General features: G+C 36.6%; 3 protein-coding genes across 6 annotated transcripts in view; 2 read left to right on the top strand and 1 right to left on the bottom strand.

Annotated features, from left to right (window-relative positions):
• The window catches only part of mgat4a (alpha-1,3-mannosyl-glycoprotein 4-beta-N-acetylglucosaminyltransferase A), a 57,439-nt gene extending 44,664 nt beyond the window's left edge, over positions 1-12,775 (top strand). Inside the window, exons 9-16 of the mRNA XM_082175825.1 lie at positions 1,804-1,918; positions 3,047-3,177; positions 3,392-3,499; positions 4,188-4,381; positions 6,766-6,844; positions 7,288-7,348; positions 8,811-8,923; positions 9,949-12,775. Of these exons, the coding sequence (XP_082031951.1) occupies positions 1,804-1,918; positions 3,047-3,177; positions 3,392-3,499; positions 4,188-4,381; positions 6,766-6,844; positions 7,288-7,348; positions 8,811-8,923; positions 9,949-9,975 (828 nt within the window). The 3' untranslated portion in view covers positions 9,976-12,775. The remainder of the gene's footprint in view (positions 1-1,803; positions 1,919-3,046; positions 3,178-3,391; positions 3,500-4,187; positions 4,382-6,765; positions 6,845-7,287; positions 7,349-8,810; positions 8,924-9,948) is intronic.
• A 995-nt stretch (positions 12,776-13,770) lies between these two features.
• On the top strand, positions 13,771-17,562 carry coa5 (cytochrome C oxidase assembly factor 5). Its single transcript, XM_082175898.1, has 3 exons — positions 13,771-14,003; positions 16,213-16,296; positions 17,350-17,562. Exons 1-3 carry the CDS (start codon positions 13,902-13,904, stop codon positions 17,389-17,391), a joined length of 228 nt encoding a protein of 75 aa, XP_082032024.1. The 5' UTR covers positions 13,771-13,901; the 3' UTR covers positions 17,392-17,562.
• Positions 17,563-17,799: 237 nt separating this feature from the next.
• LOC309503138 (inosine-uridine preferring nucleoside hydrolase) lies at positions 17,800-26,228 on the bottom strand. Of its 4 annotated transcripts, none has more exons than XM_082175846.1 (7): positions 26,064-26,228; positions 22,350-22,423; positions 21,942-22,124; positions 19,520-19,701; positions 19,317-19,428; positions 18,308-18,444; positions 17,800-18,173 (listed from the first exon to the last, which is right to left on the bottom strand). In XM_082175846.1, exons 1-7 carry the CDS (start codon positions 26,219-26,221, stop codon positions 17,826-17,828), a joined length of 1,194 nt encoding a protein of 397 aa, XP_082031972.1. In that variant the 5' UTR covers positions 26,222-26,228; the 3' UTR covers positions 17,800-17,825. The 4 variants fall into 4 exon arrangements, with proteins under 4 accessions (XP_082031972.1, XP_082031975.1, XP_082031974.1 ...); XM_082175849.1 differs by lacking the exon at positions 26,064-26,228 and adding an exon at positions 23,621-23,753; XM_082175848.1 differs by lacking the exon at positions 26,064-26,228 and adding an exon at positions 23,373-23,397.
• Positions 26,229-26,937: the final 709 nt, after the last annotated feature.

Here is a 26,937-nt window from a genome sequence, read left to right as displayed (position 1 = left end):
AAAATTCAGCTTTGCCATCACAGGAATAAATTACATTTTAAAATGTATTAAAATACAATAAAGTTATTTTAAATTGTAATAACATTTCAGAATATTGATCAAATAAATGCAGCCTCGGTGAGCATAAGAGACTTCTTTCAAAACATTAAAAAGTCTAACCAACCCCAAACTTTTGAATGGTAGTGAATTTTTGTGTGTATTAAAGTTGCAGTAAGCGTTTTCTGGTAAATGCTGCTGTTATTTGAAATCTCCAAAACAAACACAACCCAACCCAAAAGGACCACAACCCTATCTTGATACCTCCGCCCCCACATTCACCATTCACGCACACATTATGCAACACAGGCAATGACTATAGTGGAATCTGCTGTGCCTGCCGTCCGAGGGTATGATGAAATGACAGGTGAAAACAGTTTGTGTCACTATGATAATTCAAGTCAAATGTTTAATAGCAATTTAGCTCCTCTACTCATTTGTTGGCAAATTCCAAAATTCCATCCCCAAAAAAGAAAAGATCCCTTCAAAACACAATAGTAACTAATATATCACAAATGAGACAAGAAAGGGTTATAGCGATCACTAAAAGGGAAACCAAAAGAAAAACCATACATTAGGAGTATGTAATCTCACTTTTCTGACACACTTTGGGAGCAGATGCTTGAAACGGGCAGTGGAGGTTTAGATGTTCCAGGCTAATAATAATGCTATGAACAAACAAGTGAAGATGGCTCATGAGTATATTCAAGTAAAGACAGCAGCATATCTTAGTCCTGTGAAAAACCTCCTGTGTATCAAGAAGCAATAAAGCAACCTCGGCGTCCGTTTTCAGGACCTCCTGCTCCTTAAAGGGTTAGTTCACCCAAAAATGAAAATTATCCCATAACTTACTCATCCTCAAGCCATGCTAGGTTTATATGACTTTCTTCTTTCATTCCAAACACAATCAGAGTTATATAAAAAATACCCTGGCTCTTCCAAGCTTTATAATGGGATTAAATGGTAACAAAAATAAAAAAGAGGCCAAATAAGCGCACCCATCCATCATAAAAGTAATCCAGCTCCAGAGGGTTAATAAAGGCCTTTTGAAGTGAAGCAATGCGTTTTTAAAAAAGAAAAATACCAATATTTATCCAGCCGTACACGAAACTGGTTCCGGCGGAAAAGTGACCTCTGACCTCTTGTGTACCGAGCTCTCTCTCCTCCTCCATCATGAGTGTATACGCCTCTTACTGCTGATCTACTTTTCAACAGCGTATTTCAAAAATCACTTACTGCACCTTTAAGTGTCTTTCTTGCCTAACTTTTTCACCTTTTCCCAAGACAAAAAAAAAAAAAAGACAAAATAAAGCATAATTTTGTATTCATGTTCATTTATGTCTTTCAACTTTCACATCTTCCTCATTCTCACGTGCTTCTGTCAGTCTGTGTGTTGCACTGTACTGAATGTTTTCATAAATTTTTTTGGTTTAATTTTCAATAAATCTCTCCAGTGTCTTCATGTCTTTGTGCTCTCAGTACACGCTGTGCTCTCTTAGGAGAGGGGAAAGGTATTGCTTTCATGTTTTTTGGGGGGAACTCAAGTTACTCGAGGATTTAGGACGACATGCTTTAACTTAGTGTTTGTGTGTGCTTGCGTATATTAGTGGCAAGAGTGTTTGTGTGTGAAGTGTGATGTTAGAATTTTTTTTTTTATTCTTGGGGTTTTTAGTTAGAAGTAATATTTTTAGTAGGTGCAGCTTGTAAATGTATCTGGTTCATGAGCTGTGCTGTATGATTCATATCTGTTTCCTGTTGTTCTTACAGTTAGAGGATGACATTGTCGCCAAGCCCAACTATTTTGCCACCATGAAAAACTTTGCCCTTCAACTCGCCACTGAGGACTGGATGATCCTTGAGTTTTCACAGCTGGGCTTCATTGGTGTGACTTTTATGTTTTTAATATCTTTATTTGTTTAATATGTACAGCTATTCAGATATCACTTTAATTGTCATCATTTATTCACCCTCATGTTGTTCCAAACCTGTATGACTTTCTTTCTTCTGTGGACCACTGAAAGAGAGATTTTAAAGAATGATCCCACTGCTCTTGGCCATACAACAGTGTCCAGGAGATATCAAGCCCCAAAAAGCACCATAATAGTGTTTCATATATATTTGAGACTCTTCAAAAACATTTCTTTTGGTTACACTTTATTTCGATGGTCCAATTTAGACATTCTACTAACTATAAGTAACTTTGCAACTACATGTCAACTAACTCTCATTAGAGTATTACTAGACTGTTGGGTTAGGTGTTAGTTTGGTTTAGTAATATAAGTTGACATGTAGTTGTGAAGTTACTTATAGTCAGTAGAATGTCTTTTTGCAGACCATCAAAATAAAGTGTTATCAGATATTAAGCAGACAGTCTACTAATACTCTAATGACTGTAGTTGACATGTAGTTGCAACCATCAAATTAAACTTGGACCATCAAATTAAAGTGTTACCCTCCTTTTGTGTCCCACTGAGGAAAGAACAGGTTTGGAGTGACATGAGGGCGAGTAAATGATGACAGAATTATTGTCTGAGTGAACCATCTCTTTAAGACTTCCTGTCATTGGTTGTAAATCCACTTGTGTCAGTAAAAAATTTATTTATTTCAGAGAAGTTTGTTCAGCAAGGATGTGTTAAATTGATTAAAAGTGACATTAAAGTCATTTACTGTCACAAAATATTTATATTTCAAATAAATGCTGTTCTTTTGAACTTTCTATTCGTCAAAGAATCCTTAAATTTATCACACATAAATATTAAGCAGCACAATTGTTTTCAACAATGATAATAATGTTTCTTGAGCATCAAATCAGCATAATGATATCTGAAGGATCATGTGACGTGATTTATTAAAACAGAAAACAGTTATTTTAAACTAATAATATTTCATATACAATTTTATCAAATAAATGCAGCCTTTGTCTTAACTTGGTTTGTCCCAAATTTTTTGAATGAATTTTTTTTTTTTATCTCTTTTTTTTCTTTTTTTCTTTTTTTCTTCTCTCTCTCAGGTAAAATGTTCCAAGCCCCAGATCTAAATCTGATTGTGGAGTTTATCTTCATGTTTTATAAGGAGAAGCCCATCGATTGGCTGCTAGATCACATACTCTGGGTCAAAGTATGCAACCCAGAGAAAGATGCCGTAAGTTAATACTCTCTGCCTGCGAGTGTCTTTCTGTGACCATGAGAAGCTTTTAGCAGAATGGGAACTTTTTTGTGTGTGTTTTTCTAATAAATTTTTCTTTCTCTCTACAAACACACACACATTATGTCACTATTTATAACTTTTACCCTATTTTTATTCCTTCGTTCTTACGGTTTAATGTACGTGTCTTCCTCATTCTTTCTCTCTTCAGAAACACTGTGAGAGACAGAAGTCGAGTCTGCGCATTCGTTTCAGACCCTCTTTGTTTCAGCACGTAGGCCTGCACTCCTCCCTTGCTGGGAAAATCCAGAAACTCACGGTAACTCTTATTTCATGAGTGTTATTTTTTTCTAGCCACTATTTTCACCTAGTATAAACATTCTTGGATGACCTAAGCAGCAAAGTTTAAAACCCATTTTTTTTAGCATACTGGATAATTGACAAGCCAGTAGATGGACCTTCATTTGTTATCCAGAACAAATTATTGTTTGCTTTACAAATGTAGTTTTAGTGATCGTTGTCCAAAACCTGTCGCTGATAACTTGTGATCAGATCATCTAAGATAGGCATTATTACTAGCTAGATCTTTATGACTTTCAAAACTATCAAATCTTTCCTCTTGAAAAATAAAATAAAATAAAATAAGGAAATTTTAAGTTTAGTCAACTTGAAATGTGAGGTTGTACTAAGTGACTTTAGAAATTTGAGTTGACTAAACTTTGCAGCATAAGCTGAAACAACATTTTTACAGTGTGCTCTGTTTGATTGTTTGATAGTGAAAGTTTGATTCTCTTCCATTCAAAACTTCCTGTTATCTTATGACATCTCGTCTTACCCCTGTATCCTGTTTTCTTTTGACAAACTTTCTTTTTTTTCTTAAATAGCTGACCTTTTCCCAAATCTAGTTAGCTGTGTTTACTTTTAAGGACTGTTATAAATCAGCTTGGCCATCAGCCATACTTCCTGTTGACTTAAGTCATAACTTCCTCTGTCTTTTACTCTGTCAGGATAAAGACTTCCTGAAACCTCTACTGCATAAGATTCACGTGAACCCACCGGCGGAGGTGTCCACCTCTCTTAAAGTGTATCAAGGCCACACGCTTGAGAAGACCTACATGGGCGAGGATTTCTTCTGGGCCATTACTCCAATGGCTGGAGACTATGTCTTGTTCAAGTTTGATCGGCCTGTCAACATAGAAAGGTCAGTCTGTCTGCGACTGAGAGAGATACACAGACATTTACAGGGCTGGTCGGTAATGATGGCCTGATGACCTGGGGCTGGTGTTAGAGAGGTTCAGGCCAAACTAAAGAGCAGTGCTGCATTTATACGTATTGCTTTAATTCTCCATTCATACACACACCCAAAAGATTTCTTTTTGTAATCCTCACCTTCTCCTAAAAGTGATGTTCACTGAGCTTGAATTAGGAGACATCATTCACACGTCTCCATGTCTCACTGTGTCCTCACAGGGGAGGAGAGGTGGCTAATGAGAAGCTTCTAAAATAAGACGCGGTAACCAAAAACCTCTGGAGAGGAAGACAGAGAGAGGTGTAATGGAGAAAACATTGCTGAGCAGATGCACAGATCTCCATGAAATTAGATTTCTTGCTTTATTTGAAAGACTGATTTTTATTTATTTATTTTGCTGGCCAAATCTGGGTCAGTACATCAAATTCTGATTTTTGGTTGCCCTGCCAGTAGTGCCCGTATTTTTAGCATCGAGTCTGTATGTGTGTCAGAAAATATGGTAACATTAGTTAATGCATTCAATTAGCAATACATTTGTTACAGTATTTATTCATCTCTGTTAATGTAAGTTAATACAAATACAACTGTTCATTGATGGTTCATGTTAGCTCATTAAATAATATTAACAAACTTTGGATTTTAATAATGTATTAGCAAATGTTAAAAAATGAACTAATATAACATAAATGCTTTGGAAGTGTTTTTCATTCTTAGTTCATAGTACCAATGTAGTTCATGTTAACAAAGGAACCTTACTGTAAAGTGCTAACAAAAAATACATTTAGAATTTACTTTAAATGTTAAGTTTTTTTTAAAGTTTACAACAAATAATTTATTTTGAAATAACCCATACCTGCTGCTGTGATCATTCCGGTCATTATTGCAATTTGTAAAAACACTCATCTATGTCAGCCAACTGGATATTAAGTTGATGACACTTATAAATAAACAGAATTCTGTCATAATTTACTCATCTTCATGTCATTCCAAACCTGTTTGACTTCTTCTGAGGAACATTGAAGAATGCTTTCACTGTGTTTGTCCATACAGTGAAGACCACTGTTGTTTGTACTTAAAGGGTTAGTTCACCCAAAAATGAAAATTCTGTCAGTAATTACTCGCCCTCATGTTGTTCCAACCCCGTAAGACCTTCGTTCATCTTCGGAACACAAATTAAGATATTTTTGATTAAATCTGAGAGCTGGATCACTCCTCCATAGGCTGCTAGTTAATTGATATCTGCCATCCCAGAAAGTTTTGTGTGAAAAAACAAAACAAAAATAACGACTTTATTCAACTATTAATTTTCTTCTGTGTGGGCCTCGAGTTAGTTCACGAGAGCGCCACGACGCATGCGCGAGAACTGAGATGGCAGTTACTAACTTTTCTGGGATGGCAGATAACGATTACCTAGAAGCCTATGAAGGAGTGAGACTGCTCTCAGATTTCATCAAAAATATCTTAATTTGTGTTCCGAAGATGAACGAAGGTCTTACGGGGTTGGAACAACATGAGGGTGAGTAATTACTGACAGAATTTTCATTTTTGGGTGAACTAACCCTTTAAGTATTTTTCAAAATATCTTGTTTCATGTTCTACAGAAAGAAAGTCATACAGGTTTGGAATAACAGTAAAAAAAAATTGGGTGAACTGTCTCTTAATTTCTGTTTAGTAAAAAAAATAAAAAATAAATATCACAGTTTCCACACAAATATTAAGCAGCTCAACTTTTTTTTTTACATTAATAATAATAACAAATGTTTCTTGAGCATCAAATCAGCATTTTAGAATGATTTCTGAAGGATCATGTGACTCTGAAGACTGAAGTAATGATGCTGAAAATTCAGCTTTCAATCACAGGAATAAATTATATTTGAATGAATATATATATATATATATATATATATATATATATATATATATATTCATAAAAAACTTATTTTAAATTGTAATATTTTACAGTATGGCCTATTTTAAAAGGCCCAAAACTCTCTCACACTGGTACTGTAACATCAAGCATGGGACAGAGAGATGATGAGTACTTCAGATCAAGACTGTCTGTCCACATCTATATCCGTTCAAATTTTTCTTGTCTTGAGTAGAAGCAGTGCTGACAAGATGGAAGTGTCATTTTACTTACGTGTGACTGTATTTAATTATAAGCTCAAGTAGGGGCCTGTTTAGAGTCCCCTTATCTGTGTGCATGCCAGTGTGTGTTCAGTGTAAGTTAGACTCTTGTCCATGTCCTGCCAATGTTTGTACATGCGTGTTGACGAATATTCATGAGTTTGTGCCTGTACATGCATATTCATTAACAATCAGCCTTTGATTGACAGGTTCCTTTTTCGCAGTGGAAACCAGGAGCACCCAGGAGACAAAATCGAGAACACTACTGTCGAGATCCTGCCATTTTCGGTAATAAAATAAATAAATAAAATAAATAATTATATTTCCATGGTTTCCTCTAAATGTCCAAACAAGCCCCAGGTGACAGAGTCTAACATCAGCAGGTTGACAGGAATATCTGGTGTAGGTCTCCTGTGTACGCTGCCACCAGGGCTCATTTCAGTCCATCGCAGGTTGAGCTACCGTGGTAATGAGGCAGCGTACTGCCATCCCGCTGTGATACAGAGCTTAAAAAGCCTTCAAAAGGGCTTTGATGTTTGTTTTTGAAGACTTTCCTTGAATAAATGAGGCCGGTAATACATCCGAGTTTGTGTAAATGGGTTTGTGTGCTTGGTTTTACTTACTTTTTTGTCATGATATACAAACAATGCTCTCACAGTTGTCTAACATTGTGAAGCACCTTGCACACAGGCTCTTTAAGTGCTTCTAAATGAGGATACTATCTCTTGCAGGACACTGAGGTGAAGACCAAAGAGAAATATAAACGGACAGAAGATCGGTTCTATAAACTTGGTGAGTTATTACATGCACGCTCAAATCTGCAGTTTTGCACTTGAAGCAAATGATTGTGCTTTGCTTGCAAATAGGGGAGACCATTGACTCTTTAAAGGGTCTCTTTTACAAAGTCTTGATTTTGTTTTGGGGTCTACTAGTCTAGGTTTTCATGCCTAAATGTTCAAAAAACAATATTTTTCCAATTGTTTTCATATTGTTGCAGCACCTCTCTTCCCAGTCTGTCAGTAACTCTGTTTAGTTCCTGTCTCTATAAAGCCCCTCCTTCTGAAAAACACAATGTGCTCTGATTGGTCGGCTCGACTAGTGTGTTGTGATTGGTCAACTGCTTCAAGCGTGTTTCTGAAATGTCACAGCCCTTACCATAACTGCAAGTTTCAACACACTACTAATGCAACTCAACTAGGCCTCGCCCTGTATTATTTTGCATATGTTTTGGGCTCTTTATTTAAATAAGGAACATTGTGCCGTGTATGTTCCTGATAGAAAAACTCAAGACTACAACTGAGGCGTTTCAATGAGTTCAGAAACAGTGATTACTGATATAGAGAATAACTCCCTTTGCAGTGACTTTGTGCTTTGTGACTTAACAGACCTTTTTCATCCTCACATTGCAACTTTACACAGTAAAGAAATGTATGCTTTTTTACAATAACAATTATTCAGCATATGTTCTTAATTTGTTTTTTATTTATGTCTTTATTTCATGTGACCATGATGTTTTATCACAAACATGATTTGCAAATGCTAACACTTGAACTGGTAGCTACCATACACGGTTTTACTAGGACATGGGTTCAGTAAGGTATTTTGTTTTTATGTTTTTAATAGAAAACTGCATTTATTTGCATAATACCACATTAAAACAGTAATATTGTGAAATATTATTACAACTTAAAATAACTGTTTTCTATTTTAAATTTTTTTTTAAATGTAATTTATTCCTGTGCATTTTTTTCCCCAGCTAAAAGTTCAACAGAACATCATTGATTTTAAATAGAAATCTTTTGTAACATTAGATATTTCTTTAGTGTCACTTTTGATCAATTTAATGCATCCTTGCTGAATAAAAGTAGTATTTTTTTTAAATTTTTTTTTATATCGTTCCACATTTTTTGAACAGTAGTGTAGGTCGCAAAAGTACTTTAGCTTTCAAAACACAAAGCTAAAAAAGAATCATTATTTATATATACCCAGTATACACCATTACAACCTTCAGGAAACCGTTGAAGACACACCTCATAACTAAACCACATAACTTTTTTTTCCACTGCGTTTTTTTTTTCTGCTCTCTGCTTACTTGGCATTGCAGTATTTCAAGTGTTGTTCTCTTGTTCAAATTGCTTCTGATTTTCTTTATTTGTAAGTCGCCTCGGATAAAAGTGTCTGCTAAATGAATATTGTAAAATATTACAATCGCTCCTGTTCTCCCCTTTTAATGTTACAATATTTCTTTCTTTAGCTCAGTTTGAGAAAGGACTGGCAGAGGGGACGGTTGAGCCCGCCTTTAACCCTGTGGTGGCTGTGCGTCTGACGGTCCAGAAGGACTCCGCCGTGTGGGCGATTATTAGCGAGGTCTGCTTGCTTCCTCTGTTTTAGACCAGTCTAGGGTTGGGCAGTATATCATAGTATATGCTAGCAGAGATTTTGCTGTATTTTTACTGTTGTAGGTTGCATTATATTCATCATTATTGTTTTTGTTTTAATTCAAGTATTGCATAATGTGAGACTCTTTTTGAACTGATCCAGACTTAACATTTATTTGTTATTTTGGTATTTAATCTTAATAATCTTATCTTTTGCTGTACACAAATGGCTCGTTTCCACCAAGCGGTACGCTACAGTACAGTACAGTACGATTTGGGACGGTAAACCCTAATCTGGCTTGTGTTTCCACCGCCAACACTTGCTTGATAGGCGTGGTGTAGCCTATGCCGGAAAGAAGCGATCAACGTCATTTTCGCGAGAAGAAGAAAGCGACATTGTAAACAACAATGGATGACATAGGGCCTACAGATCTTGTTCTTGCTTCTCGGCATGTTTGTCACATGAAGACCAGCGCCGACATTAGGCGTTTCTCAATACCAAGTACGCAAAGTTCGGACTTGCTAAGTCCGACTCAGGAGAATGACTCCCGAGGACGCGAGTCCGGTAATTCTGCAAATGGAACAGCTGCGTTTTTTGAAAGCGCCACTCAGCTCGCTCTGCTACTCCGGTTATCTCTGTATGTATATTAAAAAATGGCGCCTCTTATGTTGTCATTCACCTTGTAACACGCGCAAGTGACGATACTCTGTCAACCAATCAACGTTTTGCAGTGAGTCTAGCTCCACCCTTTAGCACCGTACCACTGTGCTAGGTACCTCAACGGAAGGGTACCGAAAAAGTGGTACGGCACGGTCCGGCATTTTTGTTCCATTCACAACTTTTGACAGTGGAAACGGAAATAATTGCGTACCGTACCGTACCGTACCGTACCGTACCGTATCGCTCAGTGGAAACGAGCCAAAAGATATCTTATGTGCCCAAAATCAGAACATGTTTTTGGATTTGCATAGATGATGATGTTCTTCATAGATCTGGTTTCTGTCTCTTGTCAGATCCATATCAAGAGGATACCTGGATAACTAGCTGAATGTGTCCAGTGGTCGAGACCCTCTGGTCATCTAGACAGGGACGTGCTGCTCGCATCTACAGCGCTTCAAGAGTGACCGTGACATTATATCAGAGCGCGTGGAGGAACCCTTGCTCTTAAACTTTCCTTTTTTTGTCATTTCGTCTTCCTCTGGTACCTTCGCCACTCTCTCTTCTCATCTACTTGGCTTTCCCTTCTGTCGTCAGACTTTGTTTTTTCCTTTTACTATTGCCTGAATTCTGTTGCGTGAATGTGACTACTACTGTACAGAAAAAGACACTTTTTGACAGAATGTTTCCAGACACTGAATTTGTGTCGTGAAAGAATTGCAATCATTGCTGTCATGAAGGTTTGAAGTTCAGGATTCGAGGCTGCACCCAATGCTGGAGAAAATGTCCCCTACTGATGAACAACGTTCTCAGCGCTCTGCCGTCATGAACTGTAACTGACCTCAAACCCTGGGTCAGGTGACTACGGCTGGAAGATGAACGTGTAGGGCGACAGAAAACGTCAACTTTTTTTTATTTCGGTATTAAATCTTTTTTAGGTTTTTGTTTTAGGATGTTGATGTTGGCCCTCTAAGAACATTTTGAAAAACCAGTTTGTTATTTTATTGACTACTTTGCCAAAATCTAAAAAGATATTTCTTAAAACGAACAGCATATCTTAGACCTCTACTTGGGTCAACACGAGTGGATTTTCCTCTGTCAATTTATTGTCAACCAATCAATAATGGCTTTCAATCAGAAGGTTTTTTTTTAATTGCTGTTGTTCTTGTTATTATTATGACGATCTATGAAGGTGAATTAATTTATTTGAAATAAATCTTTAATTTCTACAAGAAGTAAATGCTTTTATATTCATTGGAAATTTATGACGTGGCTTGAAGTTGAGTGAAGATGGTTGATGTTTGTATCTTTGTGTAGTTCAGAGGGGTGCAGGGCCGCCCACCTCTGTGCCTTAACATCCAGCGTCCCTTGAGGGCCTGGTAAAGGACTGCCTTGCGCCCTGCCAAAACGCTTAAATCATAGAATAGGACAATTTGTTATATGCTTGATTTAAGTGGGATGTTTTAAGTTTAGAGCATGAATCGTCCATATTTGTGTTCCAGAATCTTTCGTGTTTTCATTTGTTCATTGAGCATTTTCAGTTTCATTTTCATTTCAAACATCTGCTTTCAGTCAGAAAATGTTCTTCTTTCTATGCTGTATCAAGAGTATCTGAATGTTCAGTGAGTTATGATTAAGTCCAGATGGAATCTGCTGATTATTTTTTTTCTGGTGGTAAAATGTGATTAATGAAGCTGAGGGTATTGAAAGCACAATATACTTGTGGGACCCTTAAGGGACATGGTGATTGGGAAAATGAGATTGTATTTCAGCTAAAAGTCAGCTAAAGACTATATTTCAATGCTTTTGCGAGCAAACGCAAAGTTTCTCGGGGAACGCAATACTTTGGCGAGAGAACGTCGTATGAAGTGGGAGGAAAAAAATATATTTCAATGCTTTTTTCGAGCAAATGAGAAGTTTGTCAGGGGAACGCAATACTTTTGTGAGAGAACGCAAAAAAAAAATCTGATTGAAATAACTTGAGCTGGGAGGAAAAACTAGAATTCAATGCTTTTGCGAGTAAATGCAAAGTTTCTCAGGAGAACGCAATACTTTTGTGAGAGAATGCAAAAGTTTTGCAAGGCAATGCAAAGTTTCTCGGGGAACGCAATATTTTTGAAATATAATTTCAAACAAACAAACGCAATAAGCATTGAAGCATAAATTTGACCTCCCGTCGCATATTTATTCCCCTCACCATGTCCGCTTAAGGGCACTGTCACTACCAAATAACCACAAAGCGTATAGAACTTTATGAGTGACAGCATTCAAAGCTTTCAGTCAAGTTCTGCATGTGCAGATTCTGTGTGGGCCTGGTCAGAAGCAAAATATTACCAGAACCATAGACTTACAATGGAAATTGAATGGAACCGCTACATTTCAGTAGTAATAAGTGTGCTGCTTTCAACACATGGATTTATTACATTGTACATTTATTACAGTGTAAAGCTAAGGTTCTTATTTGTTTTGCTTGTAGCTCCTGGTGTAGTAGAGACTTGGTTTTGAATGAACTGCTGTACAGATTTCCAAAGTGCTCTCATCTCATGTGATTGTATATATCTTTAATAATATGGAAGTTTTAGTTCAGCCTGGCATAATGTAACATTGTAGAATCCTTGATGCTTCAAGTTTCAGAGCATATCCTTTTTAGTTACGTTACACCCTCCTTTTTGTGACTACTTGGAGCTGCTTGTGAATTGCAGTACTTGAGAAATGTGTTTTGTAATAGAAAGCCAATGTACTGTCATAGCATTTGTTTACAGTTTATGACCTCTCCTGAGAGGAGAGACTGAGGTAGATCCTTGATCTGACATGGAGCACTGTATCACCCTTCTTTACATGCTCATGTGACGTGACTTCTTGAGAATGGACAAGTGAAAACACAAGTGAATTTCAGTGTTTTGCCATATTGCTGCCTTTTTTTTTTGCAGATTTGCTCTGTGATCTGTTTCCACACCTGTTATTGCACTGAAAGATGGATTTGAATCTGTTGCTCTCTATTAAACTCCCATGAGGCATTTCTCATCTGGGATGTCCATCTTGAAATCCACCCTTCAGTCATGCATTGAGATGAATCAGACATGAAACATGCTCCTCTTGTATGGTGCATTGTAGACTTTCATGTGCCTTCATCTGTCTTTCTCCAGCTCTGACATTGATTTGAATAAACTCTTCCAAAATTAACCAGTCTTGACATACTTCATAATTTTCTGCATCTATAGTGTCTCCCTCATTGCATCTTACACATTTATTTACCATGCAACTGTGAGTGACATTTTCATGCTTAGAAAAGGTAGGCTAGATTGTGATGTGACATTAACATATATGATTTATGCCATTTTGGGGCCTAAACAATATTTTTCTTAATGCAATTATTGTATTATAATAAATGTCATGCACTCACAAAGTCATACTTAAAATCTGTGAATGGTCATTGCATTAGAAAACAAAATATCAGGCAGCATCTGCAAACATATGTGCAAGAAACTTTTTGTGAGCCATTTTTTGCTGTGTCTTAACCACCTGGACTAACTATAAAAATGTTCCACTAACATCTGACAAAAATAAATTGTCCAAACTCTTGTCTTATAGACCTACATATATTTTTGTGAAACATTTTTCTTTAAGTGTGCTTGTGCCGTATTTCTTTGAAATAACTGCCACGTGGTTTGACAATTAATCTAAAGCAATGAAATGCATGTATTTTTTAAGTGTGGTTTAAAGGGATAGTTCACCCAAAAATAATTCACCCTCAAGTTGTTCCAAACCTGTACGAGTTTCTTTCTCCTGCTGAACACAAAATAATATATTTTAAAGAATGTTGGTAGAATGTAGCCATGACTTCCATAGTAGGAAAAAATATATATAATGGAAGTCAATGGCTACCGTTACCGTCAACTGTCTAGTTACCAACATTCTTTAAAATATCTTATTTTGTGTTCAGCAGGAGAAAGAAACTCATACAGGTTTGGAACAACTTGAGGGTGTGTCGTGTGTGTGTATATGACAGAATAAAAATAAAAAAATGTGTGAACTATCCCTTTAAGTGTACAAATATTTTTGGGGACAAAATCATTATTTTAGCGCCATCTTCTGGTCAATGTAAATACTTTGCACTTCTACAGGGACAGTCAAATTCTTAATAAAATAACTTCAATTCCCACAACGCACTTCGGTTCCACTTCCGCACATACGTCATATTTAACATGGCCGCTTTCATAATAATCTCACATTTGACTTATCAGTAGCTTGTTTTGCGCTTCCCCCCCCCATATTTCGCTTAAACTCATTTGGATGAAAGCGCTACAGAATGCCCAAATATTACGAAGATAAAGAGGAAGATGGCCGCGCCTGCGCTGGAGTAAGAGAGGATTTCAAAGCCTGTCTCCTTCAGCATGACTGTGTAGTGAAGGTAATAGCACAACACTGATCTATGTCATGATTGTATTCCTTTTGCACATGATATGGATCATTCCTGTTATATTGGGTGATATATAAAACTCACAATTTAAAAAATGGATACTATAGTAGTTTTACAATATCACAATTACATAAACATAATCTAAATAATTTAATTACTTTGGTTTGAGCGAATTATTTTTTTAAATGACAATACACGTACATCACGGAGTCGTCTATTTGATGTGCGTGTTTACATCTGGAAGACGTATTTTCTCAGTGTTTGCTCTTCTGCAATAGGCCTACGTCTTTTAGGACGTTTTCTGTCAGATGTCAATTAGAAGTTTAGAAAATGTCTTTAACCCTTTCATGCATAGAGGTCACTACAGTGGACCGCTATTCAAAAAGCATTTTCTTGCATTTGCATGGGTTTTGATGGCATAGTTGCACATCAACTCTACAGTGGACCCTGGTGCATCATCCTATACATTGCCACCAAGTGGCAAGCCGTTGTGTGTCGATTTTTTATATCCACTCATTCGTTCTATCCTAGGAGACTCTTGCAGGTAAAAAAAAAAAACAACAACAAAAAAACTGTAGCATCAAGCAATATCTAATGAGTCATATCACAGTGAAACTTTCCAAGAATTGATTTTAGATGAATCTAAAATTAATCATCTGTCCACAATAGTGGACCTCATGCATCTATGGCTATATTTTAACTACAATTCATACTATTCATACTAGAATATTGAAAATAAATGTATTTGTGTTATTAGAATGTAATTTGCATTAATATCAAAAAAGCAATGTGATTACATAATGTGTGACTTGTAATGCATGACTTTACTCATTACATCAAAAATGTAATCTTATTACGTAATGCACATTACTTTTAATGCATTACTTTACTCGTAACAAAAAGTAATCTGATTACGTAATGCGTGTTACTTTAAATGCATTTCTTAGATCAAAAAGTAATGTTTACGTAATGCACGTTACTTGTAATGCGTTACTTTACTCGTTCAATCAAAAAGTAATCTGATTACCATGAATTACTTAACTTGTTAGATCAAAAAGTAATCTGATTACATAATGCGTGTTACTTTAAATGCATTTCTTAGATCAAAAAGTAATGTTTACATAATGCACGTTACTTGTAATGCGTTACTTTACTCGTTCAATCAAAAAGTAATCTGATTACCATGAATTACTTAACTTTTTAGATCAAAAAGTAATCTGATTACATAATGCACATTACTTGTAACATCAAAAAAGTAATCTGATTGCGTTATGCGTGTTACTTGTAATGCGTTACCCAAAACACTGCTCATTTCAGATGAGATTGAAAACACATGATCGCTAGGTTTTCTCAAAGGAGAGCTATGTTGGAAATGTGTCCATCTTGAACAACATTATCAGAATTATCAGCTAATAGGGGTAAATTGTACAATTGGGGGAGCATCTGAGTTGGGTTTCCACAGTTGTACCTTGACAGGCTGTAGAGATCTCTGATGGAATCACATCCTCATGTTCTGATATCAAAGACACGCGAAGTTCAATTGCCTTTGCAATATTTCGCATTTATATATTTTTTACATATTTGTATATTTTTTCACACGATTTTATGTAATTGTATTGATTGGTTAAGTTATAATACACACAATATTGCTTTATGTATTATGTTGAATACAGTATCTCTTAAAATTTAACCATAAGCGCATGCTGTCCACTCAAGTGGACTTTTGAAAATCTCTTGTGTAAAAACAAAAAACTTCAAATCTTGTTTTTCATCCCCTAAGAGCAATAAAAACACATAGGACAGAAAATCCTGACTGAGGTTATCATAATTCATGCATGAAAGGGTTAATATGTGATTTAGAATGTATGTAAAACTGACATCTTAAAGAGGTCTATCAGATGTCAGTAAACAGCAGATGCTTTCCAGATTAAGTGGTCTTTAACAGACATCTTGCAGACGTACGTTTGCTATCTGGGGCCACTGAATGACATACTAGGCGTTTGTTTTTGATTCCTTCATAACATTCTGATGTCTGGTGTGGTGTGGTGTGGTGTACACCAAGTTCAGAAGTTACTGTTAATAAAAAAGTGCAGTCAGTAGCAAGACCTACAAAATACCTAAAGCTCACTGGCAGAACGTAAACAGATATTATTTCCCCCAGCTGTGTCTAAGTGTGTGCTGGTCTCTGTTGTGTCCACAGGAAGGTAAGAAGCCCAGTGAGTGTCTGAAGGAAGGACATTGTAAAGGCTTGCAGGTGGCTTTCTTTGAGTGCAAGAGATCCATGGTCAGTTTCCAATTTCCTTTTCTGAACTGCTTGGGGAAGTAGTTCTTTGATAGTCTTTTGGGGCTGGGTATCGACACAGATTTCACGAATCAATTTAATTTTCTGATTCATAAGCTCTTGATTCGATTTGATGCGTTTGAATATTTCTCAGTATATATAGTACATGCACATTTTTCATAATGAAATCAGACTCAGAGTTAATGAAAACTAATGCTGTAAACTAGCCTATACAGGGAATCCTGTCAGTTGGTACATTACTATAATATGAAATGATACAAATAACAACAGATTGGATCGCTATTAATTTCAATTGCTTTTTGGCTATTTATTTTTTAGATTCAATCATCAACACTCAAATAGAAACAGAAATTTTGAATGATATAATTATGTTTCTACACCAATTCATTGTTGAAGTATAAACTTTTAAACGGCGACCGCCTTGGAATACCATTACATACAAATGTGTTAATCTTTCTGTACCACGTTATTAGCATTTGTCCTGTGGTACAGATTATTTTAGTATCTTTGAGATACTATTATAATTATTAAACGAAATAATGAATTAAACGTATTTCAGGTAGTTGCCAAAGCAACATAAGTTCAAGTTGTTTTAGATTTATTATGTTTCAATTAACATTTTGGGAGTACTTTATCTTACAGTCCTTTTCTGCATATACATACTATGTATTTTTTTAATATAGTATTTACAATAACTGGGTAATAGGTAGGTACTAACCCTGAACCTAACCCATGTAGTTACCTTATATTACCCAGATACTTCCTTATCTGTAAGTGCGTGTACTGTAACTAAAATAACCCTATGTGGTGCTACCACAATAATGTTTGTTTGTGTGTGTGTGTGTGTGTGTGTGTGTGTATGTGTGTAGTTAAAATGACTGTGTGCCACTGCATTCAGACATATTTGATTTCTTTTTGTTTAATAGCTCTGGTCTAATCCATTAAACTATGGCCAAGTGTACATGCTAACATGGTAAGATGTCTTTTTTTTTTCTTCTTCTTTTTTACATTAAAATCCCTTTCTTTTTATTACAGCTTGACACCCGATCTCGATTCAGAGGCAGAAAGGGAGACTGAATAACACTGTTTTGTATGAAGATGCCAAGACATAAGAAAAAGCTTTCTTGTAATCTTGTAAATATTCAGCTTTTTAAGCACATTTTTCTTGTGGAAACTAGTTATCCTTCAGTCATGATGCTCATGAGTGCACCAACATCAGAATCCATCGAATAAAATGTCTTTCCAGTTCTGAATGATTTCTCATTTAATCACTGCATCCACAAACTACTATTGAATATTGTTCTTGTTTATCAAAATGTATATACCATTAAACAGGTGTACATCATCCAAACCAATTTACTATGTGACAAATGTTTTAATGATTTGAGTAAAAAAAAAAGATTTAATTAAATGTGTGACATTGAGGGTATCAAAAAATTGTCAAAAAAGATGTTGCTAGAATAATCTAGTAATAACATCATCCAATTATGGACATGGCTGCAAACGAACATTTATTTCAAAGCATTCATCATGAGCTCTTTAAACCTCTCCAAATCCACTTTCTTCAAGATGTAGACTTTGTGAGTCTTCTTCAGAAGGTCGAGGTGATCTACAACCATCATTCCCCGGCAGTGGTTCCCCGCCAGCTCCACAGTGACCGCTCTGTGTTCGGTTTCAACAATATATTTGTCGTCTATGGCCGCTGCCATGGCATAAGAGTCACAGGAGATGAATCCCTGCCCCGCCACCAGCTCCTTCTCAATCCTCTCGCTGTGGCTGGACTTCATGCTGTGCTTAAAGATCTGCTTCATAAAGCGAGCCTTATCTGTGTCCTGGGCCAGCCAGCCGTCACAGAACTCCTGAAACACACATGCGTGAATATTATATGACACAGATGCTGTGTATACAAGAAAACACCAACAGCTGTATTTACATTATACACAATCATCTATTTAGGTTTATATATATATTTTTTAAGACATGAGGATCTCACCCAGGGTAATTTACTGTGACAGGTGAACTCCCAGGTTGCAATGTAAATTGGGCAAATGAATTCATTCAGGACAATATAAGCTGCTTCAGGATCAGCTGCAAAGTTGTACTCTCCACACACAGTGGTGTTCCCACGAGCTAAAGAGAAGCGGCCGTTATTTTTCTAACCTGCATCAAACATGTTAATATGGAAGACCAGCAATACAGATCAGATTGATAATAATGTTTGCATTTAAGGTGCACATGATTCTGGTTTAGGGCTGGGCAATATTGCATTGCATAAAATAAAATTACTATTCATCCTTTGAAAAAAATATACACTACTGGTCAAATTAAGGAAGCAAATTGGGAAGAATTAAGAAACACAACAGGCACAACTGTTTTCAACATTGATAACAATAAGAACCATTATTAATAACCGAGCACCAATACTAATTGAGCACCAAATCATCATATTCGAGTGATTTCTGAAAGATCATGTGCCACTGAAGACTGGAGTGATGATGCTGAAAATTCAGCGTTGCCATCACAGGAATAAATTACATTTTAAAATCAAAAAGAAAATTGTTTAAAATTGTAATAATAGTTCACAATATTACTGTTTTTACTGTATTTTTGAACAAATAAACACAGTCTTGGTGAGATTAAGAGACATCTTGTTCAAAAACATTCAAAAATCTTAATTATTACAAACATTTGACTGGTAGTGTTTATCTCTAGATTTCTATTTGTGCGTTGACATGACTTAAAGGCCTTGATTCATTTTTAGTAAATTGTGACCATTTCGATTTATTTCATTGAGAGAAGCCATCAATGCAGCTAAACTGACATCACTGCCGAGTAAATGTTTGTTTTTAGAAAAACGTAGGCTAAATCTTTTTAGACATTTACTTTGAACCAATTCATCAAAGCGGTCACATTAAACTTATAATAAATGAAACTTAACAGCTCTAATATTGGATATATTGCCCCATCCTATTCTGATATAACAGTACGTTTTAGGGACTCACAGTCTGTATTGCCACCCATAATGTAAAGGCCTTTGAGTTTCTTGGGAAAGGAGGGGTCCAGTTTCACCGCCAAAGCCACATTTGTCAGCGGAGCCGTGGCCACTAAAGACACCTTAGAGAAGCAGGAACAACACATGGTTAAATACTTGAAATGCATGTAATTTCCATTAATAAAATATTTGAAACTGTAGAATCATATCCACCTCTCCAGGATTCTCATCGACTATTCGGATCATGGCGGACACGGCGCCCTCTTTCTGGACCAGTTCCAGACCAGGAGCTTGGGGGTCTGGGGCGTCCCCGAGTCCATCTTTGCCATGAAAATGTCCAGCACTGACGGTTTGCTCCAAGAGCGCTTTAGTCGCTCCACTAAATACAGGAATCTAACAATTCAGAGACATAATCAGGTTTTCTGATTATGCTGTAAATGGCTGTCATGTGCTGGATAAATACATTACTGTGCAGTAAGAAAAGTTACTCAGTTATTTGAGCTCAAAATATCTATGCAAACAGCTAGAATTATAACAGAATATATTTCTGAACATACAGAAATCCAGTATATATGCTTGATTCTTAATGCTGTGTCATTACCTAGATGATCCACAATTTTTTTTCTTTTGAGCTGGTTGTTCATGAGTCATGAGCAGAATGGTTCACCAATTTTTGCAGTTTGTCACAGTTATGCAAACATTGCACAATACTTGTAGGACATACTATTGGGTCAAAATATAAGCTCTTTGAAAAACCTCTGCATCAGGAAGTATGACATCAAATATTTACTAAATAAATAACTGACAAAAAGGAGCTAGTATTGTAATTTCAAAGCCAGTAGTATGCAATACAAATGTTGCCTATTGTCTTCATTGAAAATCCATAGGAGGGACAGAAAGCTCTCAGATTTTATCAAAAACATCATTGTGTTCCGAAGATGAACAAAAGTCTAATGGGTCTTAAACGACATGAGGGTGAGTAATTAATGGATTTTTATTTATTTATTTATTTTTTATTAGGTGAATTAACCCTTTAACAAAGCAGGAAGCACATACAAGAGACCTTGAACCAGAACCAATGAGACCTGATTTTCAGAATACAGAAGTTTGTTGCGCATAATCCCCATTACCGTTGGACAAAATCAAGTCCCGCCCTAAATTTTTTCTTGTTCAAGTAGCCATTTCACTCGGATACAGAGTTGCTGAGTCCGCAATTGATTTTTCCCATGAAATTGGGTTAATTCTAAACTCTTGCCGTGGGTTAATTTTTCCCCCCTTGAGTCAAAGGTTTGACATTGCATAAATAATATTTGACTGAATTGCTTGTAATGAATTATTTAACATTCTACCAATGATAAAACTGTGTTAGATAAGCTGTGCAGATCATGATCATTATGATATAATCAAGTGGTTTTCATATTTGCATAACAGTGACTGAAAAATAATTTAGATATGGGAGAGGCATATTTTTTTGTATTTGGAATACGGTCAATGGGCTACTTTTGAGCTATTTTTGATTGGCTATTAGGCTAGTTTTGTTACACAGACTTCGCAACCATGCTCCGATATACATCACAATAACGAAGAAAAAACTATCGTGACTTGCGTTTAATGCCGACTTCAATACTTGGTCCAGGTCATATAATGAAATCACTGCACAATACTTAAAAGTAAAAATGTATATCTCATTGTGGTATGCATTGACCACTGTGATGCATTTTTTAATAATTAAAATAGTAAACTTTTTTTAAACTAAATAATAATAATTCTAACATCTAATCTTACTTCTTCTTTAGGCCAAACATTCTAAGTTTCCTGTGTCGAAACCAGTGGAAAATTCTGAGCTAGACAAAATCAAAAATATAACAGTCTAGAATAGTCTCATGACATATTTTCATTTTAATGATTTGAGATCTAAGTTTGCTTCTACATAGAAACAGAAGGGTTTGCATATGAAGAACCAATCAACTTGTAGGGAAATTATGTGATGTTTCATGTAATTTTTGCCATGCTCCTATTCTATAAAAACTGTTGTATTCTTTTTGCTGGTGAGATTCTCTCTGAAATTTGTCAGAGATCCTCCGGTTGTGATTAAAGCATATTCAAAGGCATTGTCTGGAGTCTGTCTAATTAATGCTTAGCGCACCAAGATAGTTAGTGAAGCTTACTTGACACTTTGATAGCGTTACAGGGAAACGGACGAGACGTTGTCCGAACTCGAAGCCAGTTGTTGACTGTAGACGCAGAGCTAGAGTTTAAAGATTATTGGGTGTTGATTGGAGACTCCCAGCTAAATTTAAGTCAATTTAAAGCAGCTTTACAGTGATAATAGGAAATTACAGTAACAGAGATTGTTTTGGCTTTAAAGCAGCTCAAAGATAAAGTTATTGTCCAGCTAAAGTTAGTTTTGAATGATTGATTCACTTCCATTGTGAAGATCATTAGTTATTAACTTAACACAACACCGTTCAAACAGAAAACCCTCAACGCTCTCTGGCCGCCCATCCGCACAAAACAGGGCTTGTTGTCTCGTGAACGCACTCCCTGAAATAGGTTCCAAGGTGCAAACGATTATCAGTCAGGTGCGAAAGAGGAAAAATCTACCACACCACTTTCCAAGCATATCTCACCTCCTCCAGATGCTTACACACTTTCAGGACACGCAAGACATTCTTGCAGACGTTTTCTAATGAAGTGTTGCCTTGAACGCAGGTGATGCCCAGGATCTGTACGTCCGGCACTGCCAAAGCCATCATGAGAGCCTGAGCATCATCCACACCACAGTCCACGTCCACAAGCAATTTCTTCATGCTGACTTCTGCACAAAGATATGAGAACAAAAGTAATTTAGTTTAACAACAATTGGTGGTGTATCCTGATTGTCCAGGCAGGTAAAAGTTGTACATTCAAAACCTACATGCCTTTGTGCCCTTGAGCAAGAAACTTCATATAAGTACTGGTGGACACTTAGAATAAACATGTCAGCCAAATGACCATTTAGATTAGTACATGAATGACGGACGACTCTGAGGATTTATCTTACCTGTAGTGAAGTGGCTGCAGACGTTCGTGTGAGTTTCTTTAAAGCTGTCTGATGCAGTCGCGAGCTCTCGGTATCTGTAAGAGAAGTCAGTTTAGTCGGAGGAACTTTGGATAGTTATTACGCAATCATGTTGAATATAACGTTAAGGTTTTCCCATTAAACGTGTTAGACTAGCGCGCGCTCCCCCATAATCTGAGATATAACGTTACTGTAGGTAAGCCAACACAAAACAAACTAGGAGTTACTGTTTACCGAGTTTTGTTTAATCCAAGTGTCTGTTGTCTTCTAAGAAACACTAATGTCCATCTAAATAATGCGGAAGAGAACATCTACTTAAAGTGCACGCGCACTCAATCGACTGATCTTGTTGTAAAAAAATATCAGCGGGTAGAATGACTATCGACGTGAAACAGGTTGATCGTGGTGGGTGGACGTTGTTCAGGCGAGGCAGAGGTTACTAATGTATAACTCTCTTAAATATCATTAATAATTATCTTATTTTAACGTCAACTGTATAATTTAACTCAGTGGTTTAAAAAGTTCATTATAGCCCTATTTGGACGGTATAATTGTTTCTCATGGGGTCGTAAGGGATTTTCAACATCTAACGTTACAGGGTTAGTCGGTGATTTTATTGCAATCCGAATCCAGAATTTCAATGTTTCCACCACCCGCGTAAAAATCCCCGGCCGAATTACTTACTGTGTTTTGCCAACACCAGGTTATGGTAATTTAATTGCCGTCCGAATTTATCTCTGAGTTTACAAGAAGAGATCACTTCAAAATTCACTATTTAAATCCTTTTTGATCACCGCTCGTTTCACTGTAGGCTAATGTGCATGCATTTAAAATAAAAATAAAAAAATGTATTACTGAAATGCTGGAAAGTATTTACAAGAATATTTCATCACCGCTCCACTCAGCAAAAAAAGAAATAAAAAAAAACACACCTTAGGCCTAAACATTTGAAATGGGGCGTTATTGTGGCAGCAAAAATACAAACCAAGCAGCTTTATTTTTTACCTCATGTAACGTTAAATAAGAGGCTGCAACTTGTTTCCGCTGATTTCCATATTTTGAAAATAACATCCTTTTGAGATCAAATGTAAGACAGACAACAATTTCAAATATAGCGATATACGATTTTTCCTATTTTTAAAAATGAGATTTAAATAATAAATAGAACATTATTTTCCTATTATTAAATTAAATACGAATGTATTCGTGTTATTCCATATTACATTTTATTTACAGCGAACGCATTGACTGACCACGTTCGTGGGATTACAACACTCGCTCCTCCACCGTCAATAAATCGCCATCCGTTTATCACTGAGGTGCCATGCAAATTAATTGTTTACAGACGTAGACATGAGAAACAATTACCGTCCGAATACAGGGCATTTAACGGTGTCCGTACAGTTTCACTTATGACGAACCGCAAGGGCGAAATTGTCAATCACACATTGGGGGGGACAGCTGTGTACTTGGTACCTCTAGGGGGGTCCGGGGGCATGCTCCCCCGGAAGAAAATTTTGTACATTTTAAAGGTAAATTCATTAATCTGGTGCACTTTGAGTCACCCGAATCCACTGTTAAAAATAAATAATCCACCCGCAAACCGCCCGAACATGATATTCTCTGATTTAGATATCTGCATCTGATCATCACATTACAATTATTCAAATTCTTAGTGTTAAGCATGATAATATGGTAACATATCACACTGACATGCTGATTTAAAATGAACATTTATTTAAAATAAAAGTTCTTCTTTTGGCAAAATTATATTTCCTTAATAGCCTAAACAGAGGCTTTACTCCCTTCAAACTTCAAATGGTCAATTTTTCATTACATTACTGTTTGAAAACACTCAGAATAGTTTTTTGTACCTTTATAAAGGGCATTTTCCCCCCTAATTTTATTAACTGTATGCTCCATCTTTCATTTCAAATTCTTAAATTTGATAAATATATCCAATTAAAATAATAAGACACTAGGCTGTTACCAATCAAATTAAATAATTTACATTGAAAAATTATAACTGTATTAAATTAGATTATTTTAAATATTTTTATAACCGCAACAGAACCATCACGGTGGGGAAAGTGTATCTGACCATGTGACTGTCTGTCCGAGTTTTGTCGAGAGCCGGAGGCGGCACGAAATTTGACGGAGGCAGCCGCCTTATAATTCTTTATGCAGGAAAAACTCTGGCAATACCCATAAATGGAAACATAAATTTACAACTGTACTTCGGTTTCTCTGCGAGGACACCGCCGTCACCTGCCATATGAAATTTCACCATGTGAGACGACACCGCCGTCACCTGCTCTGTCAGATTTCGCGCTCCTAACTCTTCTTCTGTTTGGTTTTTCCTAACTCACTGACGGTGCACGAGCTACTAAAGGTATAGGGAAAACATGACATGGATTTCAGGAGAAATAGGTTTTGTTATTGTATAGTGTAAGGCCAGTCGAATGGATTTGGGAAATGGACCGGCCGGGATTTTATATTTTCGGAGCTGGAAAGAAAGACATATTTGCAATCACATCGATATTGCCCGCATAATCATACAGTATGATCAAATATTGGGGGGGACAAATTGTCCTTCTTTGAATATTGGGGGGGACGTGTCCCCCTGTCCCCCCATAGAATTACGCCTATGACGAACCGGATCTTCTTATTCTTCTTCCTCCTTGGTGTCACATCTAGAATGTTGCATTACTTCCACACGATTCGGATCTTTTGAGTCGGGTCTTTTTAATGAACCGTTCGCAAAGCCAGTCTGAATGATTCGTTCATGGTTCTGACTCGGTTGAGGCGGCTGGAGCGGATCTTTCGTAATGATGGTAAAATTAAGATAACAGCTCATTGAACCGAGGACCAGGGCTGGACTGGGACAAAAAAAATCGACTCTGGTATTTTGAACCAGCTATGATCATAAACACCACCCATCTCTACACGCCCTTGAATACCAACTCTTACTCCTCAAAACCACTAAAGCCATTTAATGAGTATATGTGTAGGCTACTGTATGAGTGAGAGTTGACACATTAAATACTTCCGAAAATTATTTATTAATACAATGAAACATTGATTAATTCTAAAACAAGCTATAAGCTGCATTGGCTTTGCTTATATGGACAAAAAGTTGTTAAACAAATAAAGTCTGGATGTAAATTTCATTTCAGTAGCCTATATTGTCCATAAATATCTACTCGGGCTTCCTCACAAACACATTTGTGTCAGGTCTCAAAAATACAGTATTCACCCTACAGCCTATAATAAATTAACAAAACAAAAATACTGTGCCAGCTGACTGTTGATGAATGGTTAACAAAATAATGTTCTCAATTTTAATAAGACAACGTATTAGAGACGCATTGAAATACATAAACTATCTGACAATTGTCTTAACCAGTTGTGCACAACGTGTAAACTGTTCTGAGAGGGTAACACAGAGACGTTACTAACCAACTAACGTTACACCCGCGCTCATAAATGTATCAAGGCAAAACTGACGCAGTCATACAGAAAAGCGTGCAATTATTATTATTATTATTTTAATTTTATTTTAGTGTTATTATCACCATAATATTGCAAACAGCTAGTCTGTCCACCACTCGTGCTTATGGCTCAGTTTTATCAAGGGGTTATTTGTTGCTACACTCATAGCCTTAGTGTTTTAGCCCAGGCTCTACACACACTCACTCATCTTTCTCCCTCTCCTCATCCTCCTCACTGTGCGTGCCGGGTCCTGCTGCTGCTGCTGCTGCTGCAGAAAACACATCGGTTATTTTTACACGTTTTGCCTGTTTCTCTTTTTCGCGCACTTCTTCTTCGCTTCCCTTACGTTTCTTCCCCATCATGACTATTTTGACAGATGCGCACCGACACTACACGCTCGCAGGCCAAAAGGGGAGGTGTTTAAAGATGTGATGGGCCAGCCTAGTGTCAGTTAAGAAAGGAACCAATGGGCCGCTGTCTACGTGTTTCATGGGTCGGTCTTGTCCATAGACAGTATGGTCTTGTCAGAAGAAAAAAGTAAAAAATAAATACTACACTGATTTTTTTGTTGTTGACAAATGCATTACACCAGCTCAGAGACCCCAGGAGAGGAGGGCTTTCCCCCCCCCTTTTTTTAAATATATATATCTTGTCAGAAAAATGTTGTCAGTTTCAGGCACATCTGTATTTGACAACATGAATGTTTTGTAATACCAGTGCTATTGTAGGCTATGTCGTGTATCACAGGGTGGACCAATCACAGTTGTGTACAATTTCAAGATAAAACGGAATTACTTATTTCCCAGAGATTGCTGGTTTATATATTACTTTAATAATAGTTTTCATACAATTTTTTTTTTAAAAATTAGACCATTGCATCCATAAAAAAAAAAAAAAAAAGTCTTGTAATTTGTAACGGGGCAGATTCGGCTCTCTGAGCATAGACTGAGCCACCGAGCGCCCCTTGGAGGATTGCTGGGGAAACGGTGTATTAGCTGTAAGCTGTTACCTATCCATCCAATACAATAACGGTATTAGCCTATTATATACTGTAGCCTATATATTGGGGGTAAAAAAC

The sequence above is a fragment of the Leuciscus leuciscus genome (assembly GCF_965113295.1).
Source record: "Leuciscus leuciscus genome assembly, chromosome: 7".
NCBI lineage: Eukaryota > Metazoa > Chordata > Actinopteri > Cypriniformes > Leuciscidae > Leuciscus > Leuciscus leuciscus.
The sequence above is the reverse complement of the archived record's forward strand: the minus strand, read 5'-3'. Positions and strand labels throughout refer to the sequence as shown.

What these genes read in the sequence shown, in the direction of transcription:
- LOC309503138 (XM_082175846.1), bottom strand. Translation starts at nt 26,221, where the DNA reads ATGATGGGGAAGAAACGTAAGGGAAGCGAAGAAGAAGTGCGCGAAAAA. An exon ending in CTGCAGCCACTTCACTACAG is followed by an intron (nt 22,125 to 22,349) that starts GTAAGATAAATC and finishes ATCTTTGTGCAG; the next exon opens with AAGTCAGCATGAAGAAATTG. An exon ending in GAAAGTGTGTAAGCATCTGG is followed by an intron (nt 19,702 to 21,941) that starts AGGAGGTGAGAT and finishes CTCTGAATTGTT; the next exon opens with AGATTCCTGTATTTAGTGGA.
- coa5 (XM_082175898.1), top strand. Translation starts at nt 13,902, where the DNA reads ATGCCCAAATATTACGAAGATAAAGAGGAAGATGGCCGCGCCTGCGCT. An exon ending in AGCATGACTGTGTAGTGAAG is followed by an intron (nt 14,004 to 16,212) that starts GTAATAGCACAA and finishes TTGTGTCCACAG; the next exon opens with GAAGGTAAGAAGCCCAGTGA. An exon ending in TTGAGTGCAAGAGATCCATG is followed by an intron (nt 16,297 to 17,349) that starts GTCAGTTTCCAA and finishes TTTTTATTACAG; the next exon opens with CTTGACACCCGATCTCGATT.